Source organism: Ascaphus truei, chromosome 16 (assembly GCF_040206685.1).
Source record: "Ascaphus truei isolate aAscTru1 chromosome 16, aAscTru1.hap1, whole genome shotgun sequence".
In the NCBI taxonomy this organism is placed as follows: Eukaryota; Metazoa; Chordata; class Amphibia; order Anura; family Ascaphidae; genus Ascaphus; species Ascaphus truei.
Genome location: NC_134498.1, coordinates 47,303,475 through 47,323,100, shown reverse-complemented (window position 1 = coordinate 47,323,100; position 19,626 = coordinate 47,303,475). Strand labels below are relative to the sequence as shown.

The 19,626-nt window shown below is 46.2% G+C and overlaps 1 protein-coding gene across 3 annotated transcripts in view; it reads left to right on the top strand.

Moving 5' to 3' along the window:
* CHRDL1 (chordin like 1) overlaps window positions 1–16,422 on the top strand; it is a 39,959-nt gene extending 23,537 nt beyond the window's left edge. The window contains exons 1-8 of one of the 3 annotated variants that reach the window (XM_075573466.1): window positions 2,486–2,740; window positions 3,602–3,695; window positions 7,795–7,862; window positions 8,505–8,676; window positions 10,010–10,204; window positions 13,643–13,810; window positions 14,165–14,254; window positions 15,486–16,422. In XM_075573466.1, the coding sequence (XP_075429581.1) occupies window positions 2,732–2,740; window positions 3,602–3,695; window positions 7,795–7,862; window positions 8,505–8,676; window positions 10,010–10,204; window positions 13,643–13,810; window positions 14,165–14,254; window positions 15,486–15,616 (927 nt within the window). In that variant the 5' untranslated portion in view covers window positions 2,486–2,731 and the 3' untranslated portion in view covers window positions 15,617–16,422. Of the gene's footprint in view, window positions 1–2,485; window positions 2,741–3,601; window positions 3,696–7,794; window positions 7,863–8,504; window positions 8,677–10,009; window positions 10,205–13,642; window positions 13,811–14,164; window positions 14,255–15,485 lie in introns of those variants that run through there. The other 2 variants (XM_075573465.1, XM_075573467.1) reach the window with 2 other exon arrangements.
* Window positions 16,423–19,626: the final 3,204 nt, after the last annotated feature.

Here is a 19,626-nt window from a genome sequence, read left to right as displayed (position 1 = left end):
CTTCTTTGGGTTGGCTTGGAGTCACAACTTGGATCGGTCTTGAGGTCTCATTGGGGTCTCATTCCTTGGCTGGCTACTAACTTCTTTTATAACATTTGCAAAGTCAGTCCCACAGCAGTACCGCCAACCCGCAATGTGAGAACTTTACTGCTAGCCATTCACATGCATGCCAGTCTTGCGACGCCTGGCACTTGAGCTTCAGCATGGCAAAGGGGCATGCTCGAAAATCGCCATCGTGCCTACTTGTCATGCAGAGCTCCCTGCAGGGCCAGAGGCCTCTCAGTCTAGGGAGGTGACCACTTGCCAGAAAGGCTTGTAACTATCCCAGGACTTGGATACTTAACTCAGCCATCCCTGCACAGATGGCTGTTCACACTTCTGGCAGCACGTGTTACTTTGATCTACGGACCTAGGGGAGACTTAGTGGCACCACACCCTGGTAGCCCACCAGCCCCCTGTGGAGTCCTGCAGTAAAAGGACACAGCTTACTGTATGTTACAATGTATAAGTATAACATATCTTAAAACACACCAGCTTTAATAAAATAAATCTTATACTCTGTCTTTATTAAAAAGTATTAAGTCTGTTGGTGTGAGAGATAGAGTGAAAAACCTTAACTGTGTTTCCCCACTAGCCATGTCCCTTACACTGCAAACTACACTTTATTTTAATAAAAGCCTCACAGTCTTATCCCTGACTGGAGTACCCCTCTGAACCCCTTAAACCAGGGTTAGGGTTATCTGGTCACCCCCCTGAGACTAGGGACCCCCGTACTGTTCTGGGGCTACCTTGCCCCCTGCGCCCCTTATCTTTACCTTTCTGGTCTGTGCTGAAGCAGGACATCCTGGCGGTGAGTTGCAAGAACATTTTCAGGGTAGGATTTTGACCGGAGCATTGTGCTTAAATGCAACGGAGAATCTGACCTGATTCCCGGGTGCATGTTTGGGGTGTCCAATAACTTTGGAACCCCTCTACACAGCAACAATCTGAAGAAGTGTATCTGCAAAACCTACTCTGAAACTCATAGCCCAAAAATCTCTGCTTGCTAGCACTCCTGGAAAGGTAAAAACAAAAATTCATGTCACACACATTGCATAGCAGTACATGTACAACAGGCAGGTCCAAGAGCGGACTCTCTAGGACCCCCAAACACAGCTCAGGGGCAACCAAGTGGACTTAACCTTTATTAGTGAGCCTGGTTACCCCCTCACCATCACAGTGGCAGATTGGCATTACTAAAAGTATAATCCACTAATGGTGTCAGAAACTATCCTACTGAATGCATTGGAACTAGAACTCTCAATTCATAGGATGGTGGTTTCCAAGCTTTTTTTGGTTAAGGAACCCAATTATTATATTGTCAAATTCTAGGGAACTCCGACCCTCTCTAATAGCGCGTCTGAGATCAGATGCATTGTAAGGAACCCCAACCCTCTCTTATAGCGCGTCTCAGATCAGATGCATTGTAAGGAACCCCAACCCTCTCTAATAGCGCGTCTCAGATCAGATGCATTGTAAGGAACCCCAACCCTCTCTAATAGCATGTCTCAGATCAGATGCATTGTAAGGAACCCCAGCCCTCTCTAATAGCGCGTCTGTGATCAGATGCATTGTAAGGAACCCCAACCCTCTCTAATAGCATGTCTCAGATCAGATGCATTGTAAGGAACCCCAGCCCTCTCTAATAGCGCGTCTCAGATCAGATGCATTGTAAATTCTTCTGTATTTGGTACAATTTTCAAATGACCTGAAGATTGCAGGGAATCAGTTAGGGCTTCTTAGGAATCCTGGTTGGAAACCACTGACATACTACCGTTATTTAACCATTGGCTAGCAGAGGTGTCCATGACCAAAGGTCAAAGAGTGGTGGTACTAGGTAGTATGGATGCAGGCAAGAGACCCCTACTTTTTTTATTTTCAAGGCACCGCTATTTTATTCACACCATTTCAGTTACACTTTCTTTTTGAAGAACAAGGTATTTATTTTAGTGATACACTCGCACTTCCTAGACCACACATACTGTACTATATACAGTACATCTTTCCAAAATAGCACAGGCGGAGCCCTGCCACAAAAGGTTTAGAAATGGTCCTTTTTTTTTTTTAGTGTCACTGTAGGAGATATGTGCAGAGGTTTAAAACAGGCTTTTATTAGCTGAAGCACTGCCAACACCAATAATGCTTGGGTTCAGCAAACAGGCTTTAACAAAAAACAAAATAGGCCCAGCTTCTATAGGGAGCCTGGACTACACCAAGAACTTAGACCCTATCTGTGGGTTGGAGGGTTCCTTTATAGGGTGATCAGATGTCCCGGTTTAGCCGGAACAGGCTCTGTTTTTCAGATTCTGTCCCCACTTTTTCTGGCACTGTCCTGGTTTTAGGATCCCCCTGCCTGTCACCGAATGTGCGTGCACGATCGGCACTTCCCGGCTGCTCGTGCACATGCACGATGATCACGCGTGCACATCAGTGACCGGCAAACACCGTTCGCGCATGTGCAGTTGGCGAGAGTCGACAGCGTCTGTGTGACGTGTCCTGGTTTTTGCCGGGACAAATGTGGTCACCCTATCCTTTACCAACCACAAAACAAAGTTTGTAATATGCAAGACTTTACCTTCGGGCCCCTGGCTGGGGTGATGGGGTGCTAGCTGCTCTCTACAGCCGTCCAGGGTGAGTACCTCCCTGAATCAAAGATCCTGAGACCGCTGTCAAGCCGGCTTTTAAAGGCCTAATGATGCAGGTGAGGAGATCAATTAAGGCATTCTGCTTTAGGATTAACCTCCTCAGTGCGAGCAGGTTTCCCCGTCTCACTAACTAATAAGGGATCCGCCCTGTTACAGTCACACACAGTGAAAAAAAATTTGAGCCAGTAACCCATTGCAGAGCATTGTGGGAGAGTGCAAAGCATTGTGGGAGAGTGCAGAGCATTGTGGGAGAGTGCAAAGCATTGTGGGAGAGTGCAAAGCATTGTGGGAGAGTGCAGAGCATTGTGGAAGAGTGCAAAGCATTGTGGGACAATGCAAATCTAGACTGCAATCAACCGTACTTGTCTTTGGTACTTACCCAGTTTACTCCAGAGAAAATATTTTTGGAACTAGCAGTAATTAATATGATTGTGTTGGTGACTTTTCATGGGCTCACTTGGGGGGCATTTATTGGGGGGGACAGTTCATAATTATTCCACCCTTTTTATGTATGTGTATTTGGACGCCTGGCAGTTGTCTGGATTCCCCAATGTAAAAACGCACCAGTTAGTGGTACCAACCTCTTGTGGGATATAAAGGCGCCCCCTTTGTAGTTGGGGTAACAATGCCTGTTGAGTCATATTGTCTGTCATTCGCAAAGCATTCTGGGATCTGCAGACCTGCTTTTTCTAATCGGGGATTAAAGCAACATGTTATATGTTCTGTGTATCTGTTGTCCCAATGCTGGGGAGTTCAGTTCCATTCAAATTAATTGGTCAAAAATCTTCTTTAGTGCTGGGAAGACAATCCACAGCCTTTTGTTAAAAGGTCAAGAGAGAACTTAGTCTGACCCACTGACTTGGAGTCATTTGGTACTTAGTTAATGTCCTATGGAGCCCAGTAACCTCTCCTTGCAGGGTGGAAACGTACTTTGCAGTAGAGTGAGATGCCCAAGTCTTCACTGTGCCAGTCCAGTCTACGTGCCACAGCTGTGCTGCCCACGCTGCCCAGGTAACGTAGACCTATCCTGCATTCATTCTATCTGCCACATATCAAGTGCTGTTACCCTTCATTATTATTATGCACAGTTGAAATTTCACCTTTTATTTTTTTTCCAAAGGAGTGATTTCGCCATTACCTGCCTCATATTTTTATTTTTGTTTTAGTTTTTAGCTATTCCTAACTAGAAAAATAAAAGAACATTTGACATTTTCTTCTCCACAAACCCTTTACAGGTGTGGGGTGGCGGGTTCTCTCTCTGGATACTGTTTTGTAGCAAAACTGGACATGGTACTGTTATGGCATCGCTCTCGCTGTTATGGGATCGCTCTCGCTGTTATGGGATCGCTCTCGCTGTTATGGGATCGCTCTCGCTGTTATAGGATCGCTCTCGCTGTTATGGGATCGCTCTCGCTGTTATGGGATCGCTCTCGCTGTTATGGGATCGCTCTCGCTGTTATGGGATCACTCTCGCTGTTTGGGGATCGCTCTCGCTGTTTGGGGATCGCTCTCGCTGTTTGGGGATCGCTCTCGCTGTTATGGGATCGCTCTCGCTGTTATGGGATCGCTCTCGCTATTATGGGATCGCTCTCGCTGTTCTGGGATCGCTCTCGCTGTTTGGGGATCGCTCTCGCTGTTATGGGATCGCTCTCGCTGTTATGGGATCGCTCTCGCTGTTATGGGATCGCTCTCGCTGTTATGGGATCGCTCTCGCTGTTTGGGGATCGCTCTCGCTGTTATGGGATCGCTCTCGCTGTTATGGGATCGCTCTCGCTGTTGTGGGATCGCTCTCGCTGTTGTGCGATCGCTCTCGCTGTTATGGGATCGCTCTCGCTGTTATGGGATCGCTCTCGCTGTTATGGGATCGCTCTCGCTGTTATTGGGATCGTTCTCCCTGTTATGAGATCGTTCCCGCTGTTTCGTGCTCGCTGTTTTTTTAGCATTGAATAGAATCTCACTGATCTGTTAGTACTTTCCCATTAAACCGCCAGTTTTTGGTCCAGAACCCCTCAATCTCTCTGATCTCGGTCTGTGGAGGTTGATAGCTCTTCCTGGGTGAGGATTCTGGACGTACCCTTCAGTTCTTTTGTTTTCACCCTCTGTAGATGTATTGAAATACATAGTGTAAATATAATCACCCTGTCTTTCGCCTGCGCTGCTACGTTTCTATATATAGGTTCTCGCTGAGACCTCTCCTGAGTGGCAAACCATTTGACTTTATATGGAGCCTTGTGCCGGCTGGCTGAGATTTCCAGAAATCAGACTAAGTCACAACTGAGCGATTCTAACCTGAGCGAGCTGCGAGAGGTGCGGGCCACGGGCCAACAAAGTACTTAGTGTTACACAAGAAATCCAACGGGTGGGCAGATGCAGAATACACAGTTCTGCTCCTCTTGGGGTCGCTGTACCAGATGGACTCGAACTTTGGTGGGGGTGGCATGTGCATTCCTTTATACAATATATATATTATCCTTTATTTTTTTTTATTTTTTTCCTCACGAGAGGGTACACCCTCTCGCTCATCGGATCCCAGTCCACTTCAGTGGATAGGGAGCTTGCCCTTGGACTGTCCAACCGAAGTCAGACCCGCCCTCGGTGCCCAGTTTCCCTGGAGGTTTAAGCCCGAAAGCCTAGGTCTCAAGGGACATTGATGCCTTCCTCCGTTAGGATTCAGGACATCCGTCTCTTCCTCCCTCTGGCCCGAGGCCCGCAAGGGAGTTCACATCATATCCCCTCTTTCGAGGGTTGTGCGGGTGCACCCCAGCCCCGAAGGGCTGGTTGTTCGAATGCCATCCCCCCTTAGCCCGAAGGCTCAGGGGTTCTGTGGTCCTGGGCCTGGACACCACCTCTCAACAAGCTAGAGGGCCAAATGCTTGCCACAGACCTTTCCTACTGGAGCCCATGTAGGATAGTACTGCATTTGGTCATAGCTGTGCAGGTCATATATTATCCTTTATACAATATATAAATATATTGCAAATGAGACATGCAAATGAGCATACAGTAATATTTCCATTTGCTATATATATATATATATATATATATATATATATATATATATATATATATATATATATATATATATATATATATATATATATATATATATATATATATACCATAATACTGAGTTAAGTTATGGTGAGTAAAAAAAGTGACAAAAACCCTCCACAGGAAAGCAAATATGCAAATACAACTGTATGCTCATCTGCATGTCTTAGGCAGGTCTGCAACCCCGCCTTTCCCCATTATCACCCAGCATACAGCACTTCCACTGCAGCAAGGGATTCATTCCCAGTAAAATCAACCCCACACTGATGAGACCCATCAAGGTCGAAACAGCTGTCTGTGGGTGGTTTTCTGGGTATGCACCTTAACCCTGGCTGTGCTCAAAGCTGTGACCATGCAGCAAGCTTAAGCCTATAGGGAACCATGTTAAAAATGGTTATTGAGGCAAAAAGTGACACTGTGTGCTCATTTGCATGTCATTTCCCAGAATCCCTTGCTGCAGTGGAAGTGCTGTATGCTGGGTGATAATGGGGAAAGGCGGGGTTGCAGACCTGCCTAAGACATGCAGATGAGCATACAGTTATATTTGCATATTTGCTTTCCTGTGGAGGGTTTTTGTCACTTTTTTTACTCACCATAACTTAACTCAGTATTATATATATATATATATATATATATATATATATATATATATATATATATATATATATATAATTATTTGTTCTTGTATAAGTGCAGATAATAGAATTTTACAGGATCAATTAGTCCCTGCCTCAAAGAGCTTACTATCTAATTTACAGGCAGACCAGGTTTACTCACTTCAAAAGCTTTGAACATTACTACTGTACTTCTCCTCCCTTATTATATTGTATATATACAGTATAATATAAACCCCATTATGTGTTGCTGGAAAACTCATGGGTTGCCAGCGATAGGCTCCTGTCTCTTCTGCCGTTAAATGCCGGAAAATGTTCGTGTGAATCCAGCGGTTGTCTTTATTTAAACCCCCTTCCTGGCCCGGCAGGTCCTCCTCAGATGAATAAGTAACTTCCAGTTCCCCTGGCACACTTTGCTGCGGGGTGTTATGTGATGTGCTGACACGGCCGGAGTGATGCCCAGCGGGTCTCCGTGCCAAGCTCAGGGCTGAAAGACCAAGTTCATGAGAAGAAATGCCACAGAGAAGTCTCCAGCTGGGGCTTCTTTTCAGAAGGGTAACACGGGACAATACCCCAGGAGGACAATGCCCCAGCCTCACACGCAGAGAGGGTCGCAGTGAGATTCGCCTCAATGCTACTTCATGTATTATTTACAAATATAGCTAACCCTGTGATGAACTTTGCTGGGCCCTGAAGCACTCACGGGATTGAGAAAGATGGGCCATAGGAGGAGGATTTGCAGGTCTAAGTTCTTTTGACTTCTTAACCCCTTCACTGCTCACAGCGTAGAGATGAAAATGTAGCCACAATCTTAATGGGGAAAAAAATGACATGGATAGACAGACATATAGAGCCGACGGACAGACAGACAGACAGACATATACAGCCAACAGACAGACGGACAGACAGACATATAGAGCCGACGGACAGACAGACAGACAGACATATACAGCCGACAGACGGATGGACAGACAGACATATACAGCCGACAGACGGATGGACAGACAGACAGACATATACAGCCGACAGACAGATGGACAGACAGACATATACAGCCGACAGACGGATGGACAGACAGACAGACATATACAGCCGACGGACAGACAGACAGACATATACAGCCGACAGACAGACAGACATATACTGCGGACGGACACACGGACATATACAGCCGACGGACAGACAGACAGACAGACATAGATACATAGATGAGGCTTTAGAGTCTAAGTTCGGAAAGATAATATATTTGAATGGACGTCTTCCAGCGCCAAAAGGCGCATAGCATCACTTCATAAACGTGGGCCTGGGAGCCTGAGTTCTTTGGCTTGTACAGATCATGGAACCGCTCCTGTCCTTGGGAAATCCGTTGACCTTGTCCCATTACTGGTCATCTTTTAGGACGTTGCTTCATTGTAGCTTTCCTGTCCCTCCTAATTTCTGTTTAGGAGACGGAGTGTTATCCTGGGACCACCATGAGTCAGACACCTTTCGCCAGCCGGCCAACAGAGAGGCGGTAAGAATAGAATAACTGACACCCCCAACTAGTGATACTTTGTCCCGGGGTGACCACGGGTACAGTGCAGACTTTCACTAGCCCTGCTGGCCCTCGAGAACTGTAAGTTGGTGGAGGATTTTGATACCTTTTAATGAACCTACGAAAGTGTTCTTCACAGATAATATGCACAAAGCGTTCAGGTACTTACAGTATACAATGTGAGTATGCGATGGAATGCCGATCGTGTACAACCCCTAAAAAACCTAGCGGAGGGCAAGGATATACAGTGTACGGCATAAGGGACCCCGGGATGTTACTTTTTTTGGTGTACACCGTACCTCTATAGGGAACTGAAGGGGGTAAACTTCAACTTCTATGGGTTTTTTTAATTATTTATATTTTATTAAGAAACGTGTATTTCCTTTTAGAACCTGATCAGTTATTTCCAGAGATTTCTCCCGTTGCTTAAAAAACGTATCTTTTTTTTTTTCTTTACAAAACCCAAACTTCCCACTTTCTGTTAGAAAATAATTTAAGATCTACTATTGACAATACTGTGCAAAAAATAACTCTGCGGCCTTTCAGCCCGTCCTTTACAACCCCGCGGCAAGGGCTTCGGCCAATAACACAGGTGTTTTTCTGCTGATCCTGATTTTTTAGAGACACTCCTATCAGCGCTCTCACGACCATTCATCCGGCTCCAGCAGGCAGACGGGGAACGCGCCCAGATACCCCAGCACAAGAAGTAACCGGGGAGTCCTCTCCGATTCTCAGCAAGCCTCAGGGACCATCGTACAAATAGTCATCAACAGCAACCACAAGCACGGGCGCGGTACGTCACGCGGCAGGGAGGCGTCACGGAGCTTAAAGCAGTATCTTTACATCTCGCAGTTTCACACATTCTTATTTTAAAAGTAGTTTCCACTGAGTTTAGACTTTTGTAAATCCGACCACTCGAACCGCTTCGCTTCACGCCAAATTGAACGTGATGCTATTGGCTACATTTGGCGTGGAATGCAGAGGTCAGGGGTGTCCAAAAAGCCAACGTTGCCCACCTGTACGTTTGACCATGTGTGTTGACAAATAGCTTCCCCTCCAAGATCCCTCACCTACAGAATGTGCGGGTAACGCCAGGAACTCGTACCTTCTGCCCTCGTTTTTTACCATTCGTATGCAGAATGTTCCGGTGTGATGGAGATACTCACCTATACACTTTAAAAATTAAGGCTGGGAACTTCCACTGGGGTTTTGGTTTTAGATCCATATTAACATAGGGCCCCATGTTAATATGAATGAGAAGTAAAGAGTGACACTATGCTCATTTGCATGTCATTACCCAGAATCCCCGGCTGCAGTGGACGCTAAGAGATAATGGGGAAGGGCTAGGTGACGGACCTTCCTGAGAGATGTGAATGTGCTCACAAAGGTTATTTGTATTTACAGTTTTAGATCTGTACTAAATTACGGAAACAAAAAACAACTCAAAATAAGCAGAACATTTTTTTTTTAAATCCTTCACATTTTTCTATATTTAAGCTTTCGTGTAAAAGTTTGAGTTTTTCGTTCACGAATCCAAAAGTTCTCCCAGTTTATTAAAAAAAAGAGGAAACTATATAAACCTTTTTTCTAATTCAACTCAAATGTAAAAATGAGTTCCGAAGTTCGGCTCCGACATCTGAACAAACTTCGCGGCTCAAGGGGTTCGGGTTTGGAACCCGCGCACCTGCCCATCGCTATTACAAACTCCCGCGTTGGGGAAGCCTGCTAACGTGAGTCCAGCTGACTGGAGCCTCCCGTTAACTCTTTAAGCCAGGGGCGGTGTCAACTCCAGTCCTCAAAGGCTACCAACAGGTCAGGTTTTCCCTGCATCAGCACAGGTGGCTTAGTCAAAGACTGAGCCCCCTGATTGAGCCACCTGTGCTGAAGCAGGGATATCCTTAAATCCTGACCTGTTGCTGGCCCTTGAGTACTGGAGTTGGCCACCTATGCTTTAAACTCTCAGGTTTAAAACGTGACCCTTGACCTCTCTCTGCTTTTATACTTTATCACTTCCCAGCATCCCCTGCGTGTCCCTTCCGTAACTCCCAGCCACGTGGCGCTCACGAACCTCCACCTACAAACATGGATGTGTGGTCAGTGTTCTGTTCACCATGTTGCCCCTGCAGTGTGTGTCTCTAACGGCAAAACGTACTCGCACGGGGAATCCTGGCACCCGACCCTGAGAGCCTTTGGGGTGGTGGAATGTGTGCTGTGCACGTGCAACGTCACCAAGCAGGAGTGCAAGAAAATTAGCTGCCCCGAGCACTATCCGTGCAAATACCCTCAGAAAACAGACGGGAGATGCTGCAAAGTGTGTCCACGTGAGTAACGGCAAGGACCCGTCCACGGGGCGGTCCCACAAAAACGAGAGCTAGGATCCACTGAAAGCGCTCAGCCACTTAAGCGCCTTCTTTAATATTTTTAGCTATTTGGCAACTGCTGGCAAATTGTTATTAATTGACACAAAGTAACAAAAAGTGATCATTGACAATTTAGATACAATGTAAGGCTCCTCAAACAGTCTTATCACAGATTGATTAGGTAAAGATCGTGTGTGCCGAGCACGCGCATTTTAAGTGAAACTTCTTTGTCTTTGGTCACTGTTTTGTCACAGATATTGTATTTGTGATGGTGATATTTTTAATTAAAAATGTGAATTTAATTAAAATTCAAAACACAATGTCAGTCAGAAAACGCAAAGAAGTTTGACCTAGAACGCGCGTGCTCAGCACACACCTGTTTCAGCTACTTGCACTTACATAGTTATACTAACTGTCTGTGTGTGTGTGCGTTTGTGTGTGTATGTGTCTCTGTGCATGTGCGTCTGTGTGCGTCTCTGTGTGTGTGTGTCTGTGTGCGTGTCTGTGTGTGTGTGTGTGTGTCTCTGTGTGTGTGCGTTTGTGTGTGTATGTGTCTCTGTGCATGTGCGTCTGTGTGCGTCTCTGTGTGTGTGTGTCTGTGTGCGTGTCTGTGTGTGTGTGTGTGTGTGTCTCTGTGTGTGTGCATCTCTTTGCGTGTAAGCCTCTGTGTGTGTGTTTGTGTGGCTGTCTCTGGTGCCTCTGTGTGTGTGTGTGTGTGTGCCTCTGTGTGTGTGTGCCTCTGTGTGTGTGTGTGTGTGTGTCTGTTTCTGGTGCCTCTGTGTGTGTGTGTGTCTGTTTCTGGTGCCTCTGTGTGTGTGTGCCTCTGTGTGTGTGTGTGTCTGTTTCTGGTGCCTCTGTGTGTGTGTGTGTGTGCCTCTGGTGCCTCTGTGTGTGTTTGTGCCTCTGGTGCCTCTGTGTGTGTGTGCCTCTGTTGCCTCTGTGTGTGTGTGCCTCTGGTGCCTCTGTGTGTGTGTGTGTGTGTTCCTCTGTGTGTGTGTGTCTGTCTCTGGTGCCTCTTTGTGTGTGTGTGTGCGTGTGTGTGTGTTGACTTTCCCCCAGCACCATGTAATCAGAAAAAGACATTACACTCTATGGGGGTCGGCGCCAGTAACCCCTTAAGGTCATGGTAATCCCACAGGGGGGTTACATAGCATAAAACGTTTTTTATTTTAAAACAAGCTTGTCTGATTCTTTTTTAGCTGTCACTCACAGGAATTTAACCCCTTGAAGGTGGACAACTGTTCAATAATAATTTTTTTCATATGATATAATTTTTTATGATAGTCCATTTGTACTGTCTGGGAACATATATCTATATATATGTATATGTATGTATGTATGTGAGTAATATATGGACATATTTTGAGTAGCATCGCTGTTTTTTTTTTACTCCCACCACCTCTCTATCATTTGTGCCATTGAACGATTATGCCCAAAGGTCAAACTCCAAAAGACCCAAACTCCAAAAGACCCAAACTCCAAAAGACAGCTAATCCTATAACACGGACAAGACGTACACATTTCGTTCAGCGTTAAGAATTAGTGGATGCTTCCTGCAAAGGATGCTGGGTCAAAGAGCAGGTTAATGTAAAGATTTTACAGCGACGGCCATCTTTACTGTGAGAAAAATAGTTTTATTTCATCATTACTTCTCTTAAAATGAAAAACGGCTTCATGCTACAACAGCAGAAAGGGAAATTCCATTTCTATTGTTTTTTAGCAGGTCATTTGCCACTTTAACCACACTCTGGCCACAAGGTCATGCAGCATATTATTAATTATTTATTATTGTTATTATTATTATGTTGCGATTACAATGCATTGCACAGCCCTCTGGCAGAGAAGGGGTTAAGGATACGTTTCATTCTAGAACTGCTGTGAATTCTGATTCTATTTTTGGGATAAATAGCCGCTTTTCTTGGCCAGTGAGAATGCCAAACTCTGGATGACATCCATTCCCACAGGTCAGCTCAGGACGTCCCGAATCCTGCCCGAGCTATTAACAACACACGCAAGTCATCCAAAAATCCCACTCTAACTTCTAATAACCCCCCACCCCCCAAATGAAGGCACTTTAGGGCATCTTTACTAAGCCATGGTTCTCCTTAAGACACGTTCCTTCTGCAAAAGACACCATTCAACTGAATAGACCACAAGGTGTCTTATATAGTAGCACCACTTAGTAATGGGAGCCCTTAAAGCAGCAGTCCAGGCTGCCGTCCCCCCCCCCCCCCCCCCTTTAATATGCGCATCAATACAATACACACAATGATTAGTAATTAGCTAAGTTGCCGATCAATCCGTTCTCCTGTGATCGATCGGCGAAAGATTTGGCTCGGGGGGTCACTAAATGGCAGTGCAGCAGAAGAGTACCCATGATGCAAAGCTCTATGGGGATGATCATGTGACCAGGCAGTCACTAGATACAACTGGTGCACTGCTAGAGACAGGGCAGGGCTCAAAAAGGGGTGTGCCAGAGCCTGCTTCAGAAGAGGACTTTGTAAGTGGTTGCTATAGAAACAAAAATGCTTGTTACATTATAATACATTAAACATGCCTTTAAAAAATTCTTATTTTTTGAAAATGCTACAAGTATTTTCTCACAGTACAGAACTGATTTATAAACAAAAACACCTAGGATATTGCTTGGTCTGCAGCTTTAAGTCTTTTGATATTTCATAATGTAAAGTTTTGCTGCAAGACGTTGGGGCACAGTAGCTTAAAGATATGAATTTCTGCTATTCCGCCGCTGATAAACGGTGTATGAAGTTGAAGAATATAATCGGACACCTGCATGGGAAGGGGATTTTCCTCAGACACATCAAGGTCACTCATGGTCACTTTTTAGTTCTCACAATTCCAAATTTGCCATATCCCTTTTATTTAAAAAAAAATTTAAGTCTCCCCTTCGGGACCTTTGCAACCGCCCGAGCGCCCCCCCCCCCCCCCCCCAAAATAAAATCTCACGTCCCCCAGTTTGCGCACCGCTGGGTTAGCACACCTCCAGCAGTGCAAGATCTTTGTTACACTTTCCTGTTTGTGATCATTTGTTGCCAATATTCCCAGCAGTTTGAGCTGCAATCTGCAATAGATAATGTTACCTTGGTAATACAAGAATACATTGTAGCTGCTGAGTTACACTGACTGACGGATTGATTTGAATCTGAAAGGCAGCCATTTAGTGAACCCTGGGAAGCAGGATTTTGCTGTTTGATCACGGGAGAACCAATTGATCGTCAGCTTAGGTATTTAGTTTTCAATAAAGGTTATCAAAGGCGGCATATATTAAAACAAAAAAAGTATGGTTATTTTTTTAAGCTGCTTGTATTTCCTCTTTTGTAAACGTTATCATCACCCAGAGCTTGGTGTAAAAGGCACTTTTTGTATCTCTTGCCTCAGAGGAGATCGCTGATCCTAATTCTGGAGACCGAGGTAACGTATGCGGAGAAGAGACCTTCCCCGTGTATGAATCTGTATTACTGGGGGAAGGAGAGACGGTCAGGAAAATAGCCGTGGTGACGGAGGGACGTCCCCTGGCGGAAATCCACGTGTGGATAAGTCAGAACGGTACGAAGCGTGTCAGGTCCACGTGTGGGCCCGCTAAACGTGACGCAAATCAAACACTTGTTCTTCTAAACCAGGGGTGGCCAACTCCAGTCCTAAAGGGTCAGGTTTTCAGGATATCCCTGTTTCAGCACAGGTGGCTCAAACAGTCCCTGCTTCAGCACAGGTGGCTCAATCAGAGGCTCACTCGACTGAGCCTTTGATTGAGTCACCTGTGCTGAAGCAGGGACTGTTTGAGCCACCTGTGCTGAAGCAGGGATATCATGAAAACTTGACTTGTTGGTAGCACTTGAGAACTGGAGTTAGCCACCCCCCTGTTCTAAACACAACAAACCTTTGTCCTTCATACTACCGTAGGTGTTCTGCGTCAGTTTTACACGGAGAAAATGTCCAGGGAAGAATTTGAAGAGCAACAAGAATTCAGGCAGATAACACGGACCACCCCAAGTGAGTATATCGGTGTAACGATAACACCGCTGACGGCTCCCCTGGCAGTGCCGGACGGTAAGGAGGTTCTCGTCTTACTTTTGTGTTATGCAGCTTTTCATGCATTCTTCTGGCATTCTTTATTTGCATTTTTATGCTTCGAGATTCATGGATTCCACTTTAAAAATGGCTGCCTCCAGAAGGCGTGGGGGTTGTGCGGTGAGAGCTGGAGTTATTAGGACTGCTTTTTCTTCTTTTTTTTTTTTTTTAATGTTTTACCCAAAATCGAAACATTGACATTAAACGAGCAATTCATTCGCTTTAAAAAAAAAATATATATATATATTTTTAACATTAAGGAGAAATATAAATTCCTTCCTGACTCCAAGAATTGGCAATCAGATTACTCCCTGGATCAACATTCTTCCCAGGTTTACTTATTAGGTACTGTATATATATCCCTGTGTACCTTTCCTTTCTAAAAAGATGTCCAACCTTTTTTGAACAAATCTATTGTATCTGCCATCACAGTCTCCATGGGTAATGAATTCCACACTGTAACTGCCCTTACTGTAAAAAAAAAAACCCTTTCCTTTGTTGCTGGTGAAATCTCCTTTCCTCCAACCCTAAGGGATGGCCCTGAGTCCTTTGTACTGTCCTTGGGATGAATAGTTCATTTGAAAGCTCCATGTACTGTCCCAAAATATATTTGTATATACTGTAGTTATATAGATACAGTACAGGGAATTATAACACAATAAGTTCAACAAGCAAAATCAGACAATAGGAAAGGAAATCCCTGCTCCGGAGAGCTTACAATCAAAGGCTGCGATTATAGTGAGTTTTAAGGTTTGACTTAACGGTGGGGTAACGCGGTCACGCGTGGTTCAGCCCCAGGGGACCTTGGGTTTAAATTCAGTGTCAGCCTGTCCTGATATAGTATGTGTATAAAAACTATAGTCCTGTACCCCGGGAAAGCCCAGGAGTAGCCTACTCCAGTCCTTAAGGACCACTAACAGGTCAGGTTTTAAGGATATCCCTGCTTCAGCACAGGAAGCTCAGTCATTTTGACTGAGCCACTGAATGAGCCACCTGTGCTGAAGCAGGTTGCTTGGCGCTTTTAGAACAGGTCATTGTAACAATTGTATCATGCCCCGGCTGCCAGGAGAGCCTGTGTCTTATTGGTTTCCATCACAGAACCATCTCTGGCAGCAAAGGTGCGAATAAACTGTCACCTTCTTTTTGTCTGCAGGCCAGTGGAAAATCTTCAGCGAGGGAGAATCCCAGATCAGCCACATGTGCGAAACGCGAGTCTGCCGGACTGAACTAGAAGACTTGGTGAAGGTTCTGTACCTGGACAGGCCTGAAAAGAGTCATTGTTGAGAGCAGGCGGACTGAAGAGAAAACCAGATGCCGCCTAAAGACATTGGACTTGTAGCCGGACTGGTGGCTGATTCTGCTTAAGTCAACAGCGTCGCCGAACCCAGAATGCAGTCCCAAGCATTGTGTGCTGCGGAGAGCTGCTGGCTGAGCCCAGTGTGTAGGGTCCGCGGGAAGTTAGACGCTTCCTCTTATGCCTTTCAGCGCTGGCAAAAATTCAGAAAAAAAAACACAGGTTTCTTCTTTATGAGAAAAAAATGTTTATTTGGAAAGTTATTATTAATGGAATAAGCATAACTTAGTAAAAGAACAGAAGGCCTAAAATGTAGAGAATACAGTTTGTGTGTGGTGTGTGTATATATATATATATATATATATATATATATATATATATATATATATATATATATATATATATATATATACAGTGTTCGACAAACCTATACATCTGCACGCCCCGGGCGAGTGGATTTAACATCGTGGCGAGCTCCTATTGGCCCAAGCAGCACACGTGTGGTACTAGGTGGCGAGTAGATTTTTTTGTTCGGCGACCAGATTTTTTGGTGATTTGTCGACCACTGTATATATATATATGCATGTGTGTTTATATAGATCTGTGTTAGTGTGTGTGTGTATAGCTGCAATGCCTGCCTGATTGATAAGTTGTGCGATATTGTGTTTGTGATCGGTGGACACCTTGTGCATGCACGAAAGCAGCTTTGTAAGTTATGTCGCTAAACTTGAAACAATCCACTTTGTACAGTATGTTGGGAGAGTAAAGGATTTCTGTCCTTCCTAGTGCTTGTTTAGCTGGATTATGAAATGGTTTATTTCCAAATTTAACCCCGTAATTACCCGAGGATGAATATGTTGCAGGTTCCTCCGACACCAAAGGCATTAAGGCGACGAATTACTACAATTCACATTGGTGGACAGCAGCCACTTTGCCAAACCCTCTGTGAGTCTGACTTTCATTTTTGAGAAGTGGGCGAGAGGTGGGGGGAGAGTAGGGAGGGGGGGGGAGTAGGTAGGGAGAGAGATTAGGGGGGGGGGGAGAAAGGGGTGTTGCAGGGGACGTGATGGAAAAATTAATTGCTATGGCAGCAAAGTTCTGTGTTCGAATGACAAACTTCTGAAACTTACGTTGACACATTTAGATGGCTCACAGGACGTAGATCAGTTACAGTGTTACCTGCCATGCTGCGTTAACGTAACGTTCAATCCTGCCTAATTCCTGGCTCATATTATTAATACTGTCATACCACATACAGTACCTCACATTAACAATGTCCAGTAGAACAGGTAGCGTATGCGTCTGGTTTAACAGAGATCCGTGGGTACAAGAGACAATTGAAATGCTTTTACAGTGAGTGAATCACCATTGTATGCTCATATCTTCCAACATGCTCCAAGTCAGCCGTGTGATAGTGATCCAGTCCTGGTTCTGTATTGCCAATTGCTGATCTGTCGCTTTGGTACAATAGATCCGTGATTCCCAACTTCAGTCCTCCAGAACCCCAAACAGGACAGGCTTTAAGGATATCCCTGCTTCAGTAAATAGCCTTCTTGATTCTGAATTCCCAAATCTTCCCCCCGTATAAGCTGTAAAAAATGTTAAATTAACTGGTTACTCCAAAACGGGATAAATTATACTATACGTATTCAAATGAACTCGCTGTGCTGCTTAATTGTTACATAGCTGATTAATTGTAGTTATTTAAAGGTTAAATCCCCAGTACACTAAGAAAATAAATGTTTTCCTTATCTCTTGCATCTTAAAAGTCGTTCTCTCTACCTGATCCTCTCATCATCCCTCCTCCTCATCTCTCCCCCTCCCCATCATAATCATCTCTCCCCCTTCCCATCATAATCACCTCTCCCCCTCCCCATCATAATCATCTCTACCCTCCTCAGCATAATCCTCTCCCCCTCCTCCTCCTTATCTCCCCCTCCTCCTTATCTCTCCCCCTCCCCATCATAATCATCTCTCCCCTCCTCAGCATAATCCTCCCCCCTCCTCCTTATCTCTCCCCCTCATCTCTCCCCCTCCCCATCATAATCATCTCTCCCCTCCTCCTCATCTCTCCCCCTCCTCCTCATCTCTCCCCCTCCTCATCTCTCCCCCTCCTCCTCATCTCTCCCCCTCCTCCTCATCTCTCCCCCTCCTCATCTCTCCCCCTCCTCCTCATCTCTCCCCTCCTCCTCATCTCTCCCCCTCCTCCTCATCTCTCCCCCGCATCCTCATTATCTCTCCCCCTCATCATCTTTCCTCCTCATCATCTCTCCCCCTCCACCTCATCATCTCTCGCCCTCCTTATCATCTCCCCCCCTCATCCTCATTATCTCTCCCCCTCATCATCTCTTTTCATCATCATCATCATCTCTCCTCCTCATCATCATCTCTCCCCCTCCACCTCATCATCTCTCGCCCTCCCCATCATAATCATCTCTCCTCCTCATCATCTCTCATCATCCCTCCTCATCATTATCTCTCCCCCTCCCCATCACTCCCCCTCCTCATCATCAGCTCTCCCCCTCATCATCCTCACCAGTTCTCCTCCTCATCATCATCATCATCACCACCACCACCACCCTCATCATCATCAGCCCCATCACCATCTCTCCCACTCATCATCATCAGCCCCATCACCATCTCTCCCCCTCATCATCACCATCTATCCCCCTCATCATCACCATCTCTCCACCTCATCATCACCCTCACTCCCCCTCATCATCACCATCTTTCCCCCTCATCATTATCATCACCCTCACTCCCCCTCATCATCACCATCTTTCCCCCTCATCATTATCATCACCCTCACTCCCCCTCATCATCACCATCTTTCCCCCTCATCATTATCATCACCCTCACTCCCCCTCATCATCATCTCTCCCCCTCCTCCTCCTCCTCATGCCTACATGTAGGTGGTAATAGAGACAGGCGGGGGTAGATAGTATGCGGCGGCCCCCGGCATTAAGCAGAGGATAAGTCGGCAGAGGAATGCGCAGGTGTTACAGAGGCAGAGCGGGACGGCTGGGGAGGAGCGCGCTCTGGCGGTACTGACCCGGAAGTCTTTACTTCCAGTGTCTGTTGCTAGCGCGCGCTCCTCACAACCATCCCGCTCGGCCTCTGTAACACCTGCGCATTCCTCTGCCGACTTATCCTCTGCTTAATGCCGGGGGCCGCCGCATACTATCTACCCCCGCCTGTCTCTATCTGAAGAGCGAGATGGGCCGCCGACAGGAGGGGGGGAGGGGGGAGAGCGGGCTCCCAAGAGCGCGGGCCTCCAAGCTTTGCCAGGGCTATAGCTACGCCCATGCCCTCCGGATAAATCGAGAGAGATAACGCATTGCCGGCTACTCCAGCAGGAAAGGTATCAACTAGAGCAGCGAGGCGCAAACTGGGGGGCGCAGAATTTTTTGGGGGGGTGCAGGCGGTTGCAGAAGTCCCGCATTCTTCCCCAAGGCATTTAAATGAAATGCCGGGGGACCGCGCGAGGCCTCTGCAACCTCTACTTACCGAGGTTCAGACGGTTTCAGGATGCGTGACCATGGCAACGCGGCGTCAAATGATGGCACGATTGTTATGGTAACGTGACATCAAAATACGTCACGGGTCACGTGACACGACCCAACGGCTTCATTTGACGGCGCACCGAGGTAAGGGGGGGGGGGGGGGTGACGCAAAAAACGGAGGAGAGCAGGCAGGGGAGGCGCAGCAAGAAAAGTTTGCGCACCTCTGGACTAATCGGCTAGCGCGCGTCACCCGCAGTGTTAGTGATTTTAGCGCATGCTGACAATGCTGTTAATTTGTAAACCCAATGAAATAGAGCAGGGGGGCTCAACTCCAGCCCTCAAAACCCCCCGACAGGTCAGGTTCAGGATATCCCTGCTTCAGCACAGGTGATGCAGTCGAAGACTGTGCCACTGATTGAGCCACCTGTGCTGAAGTTGGGCTATCCTTAAAACCTGACCTGTTGGTGGGGGGGGGAGGGAGGGAGGGAGATGTCTTG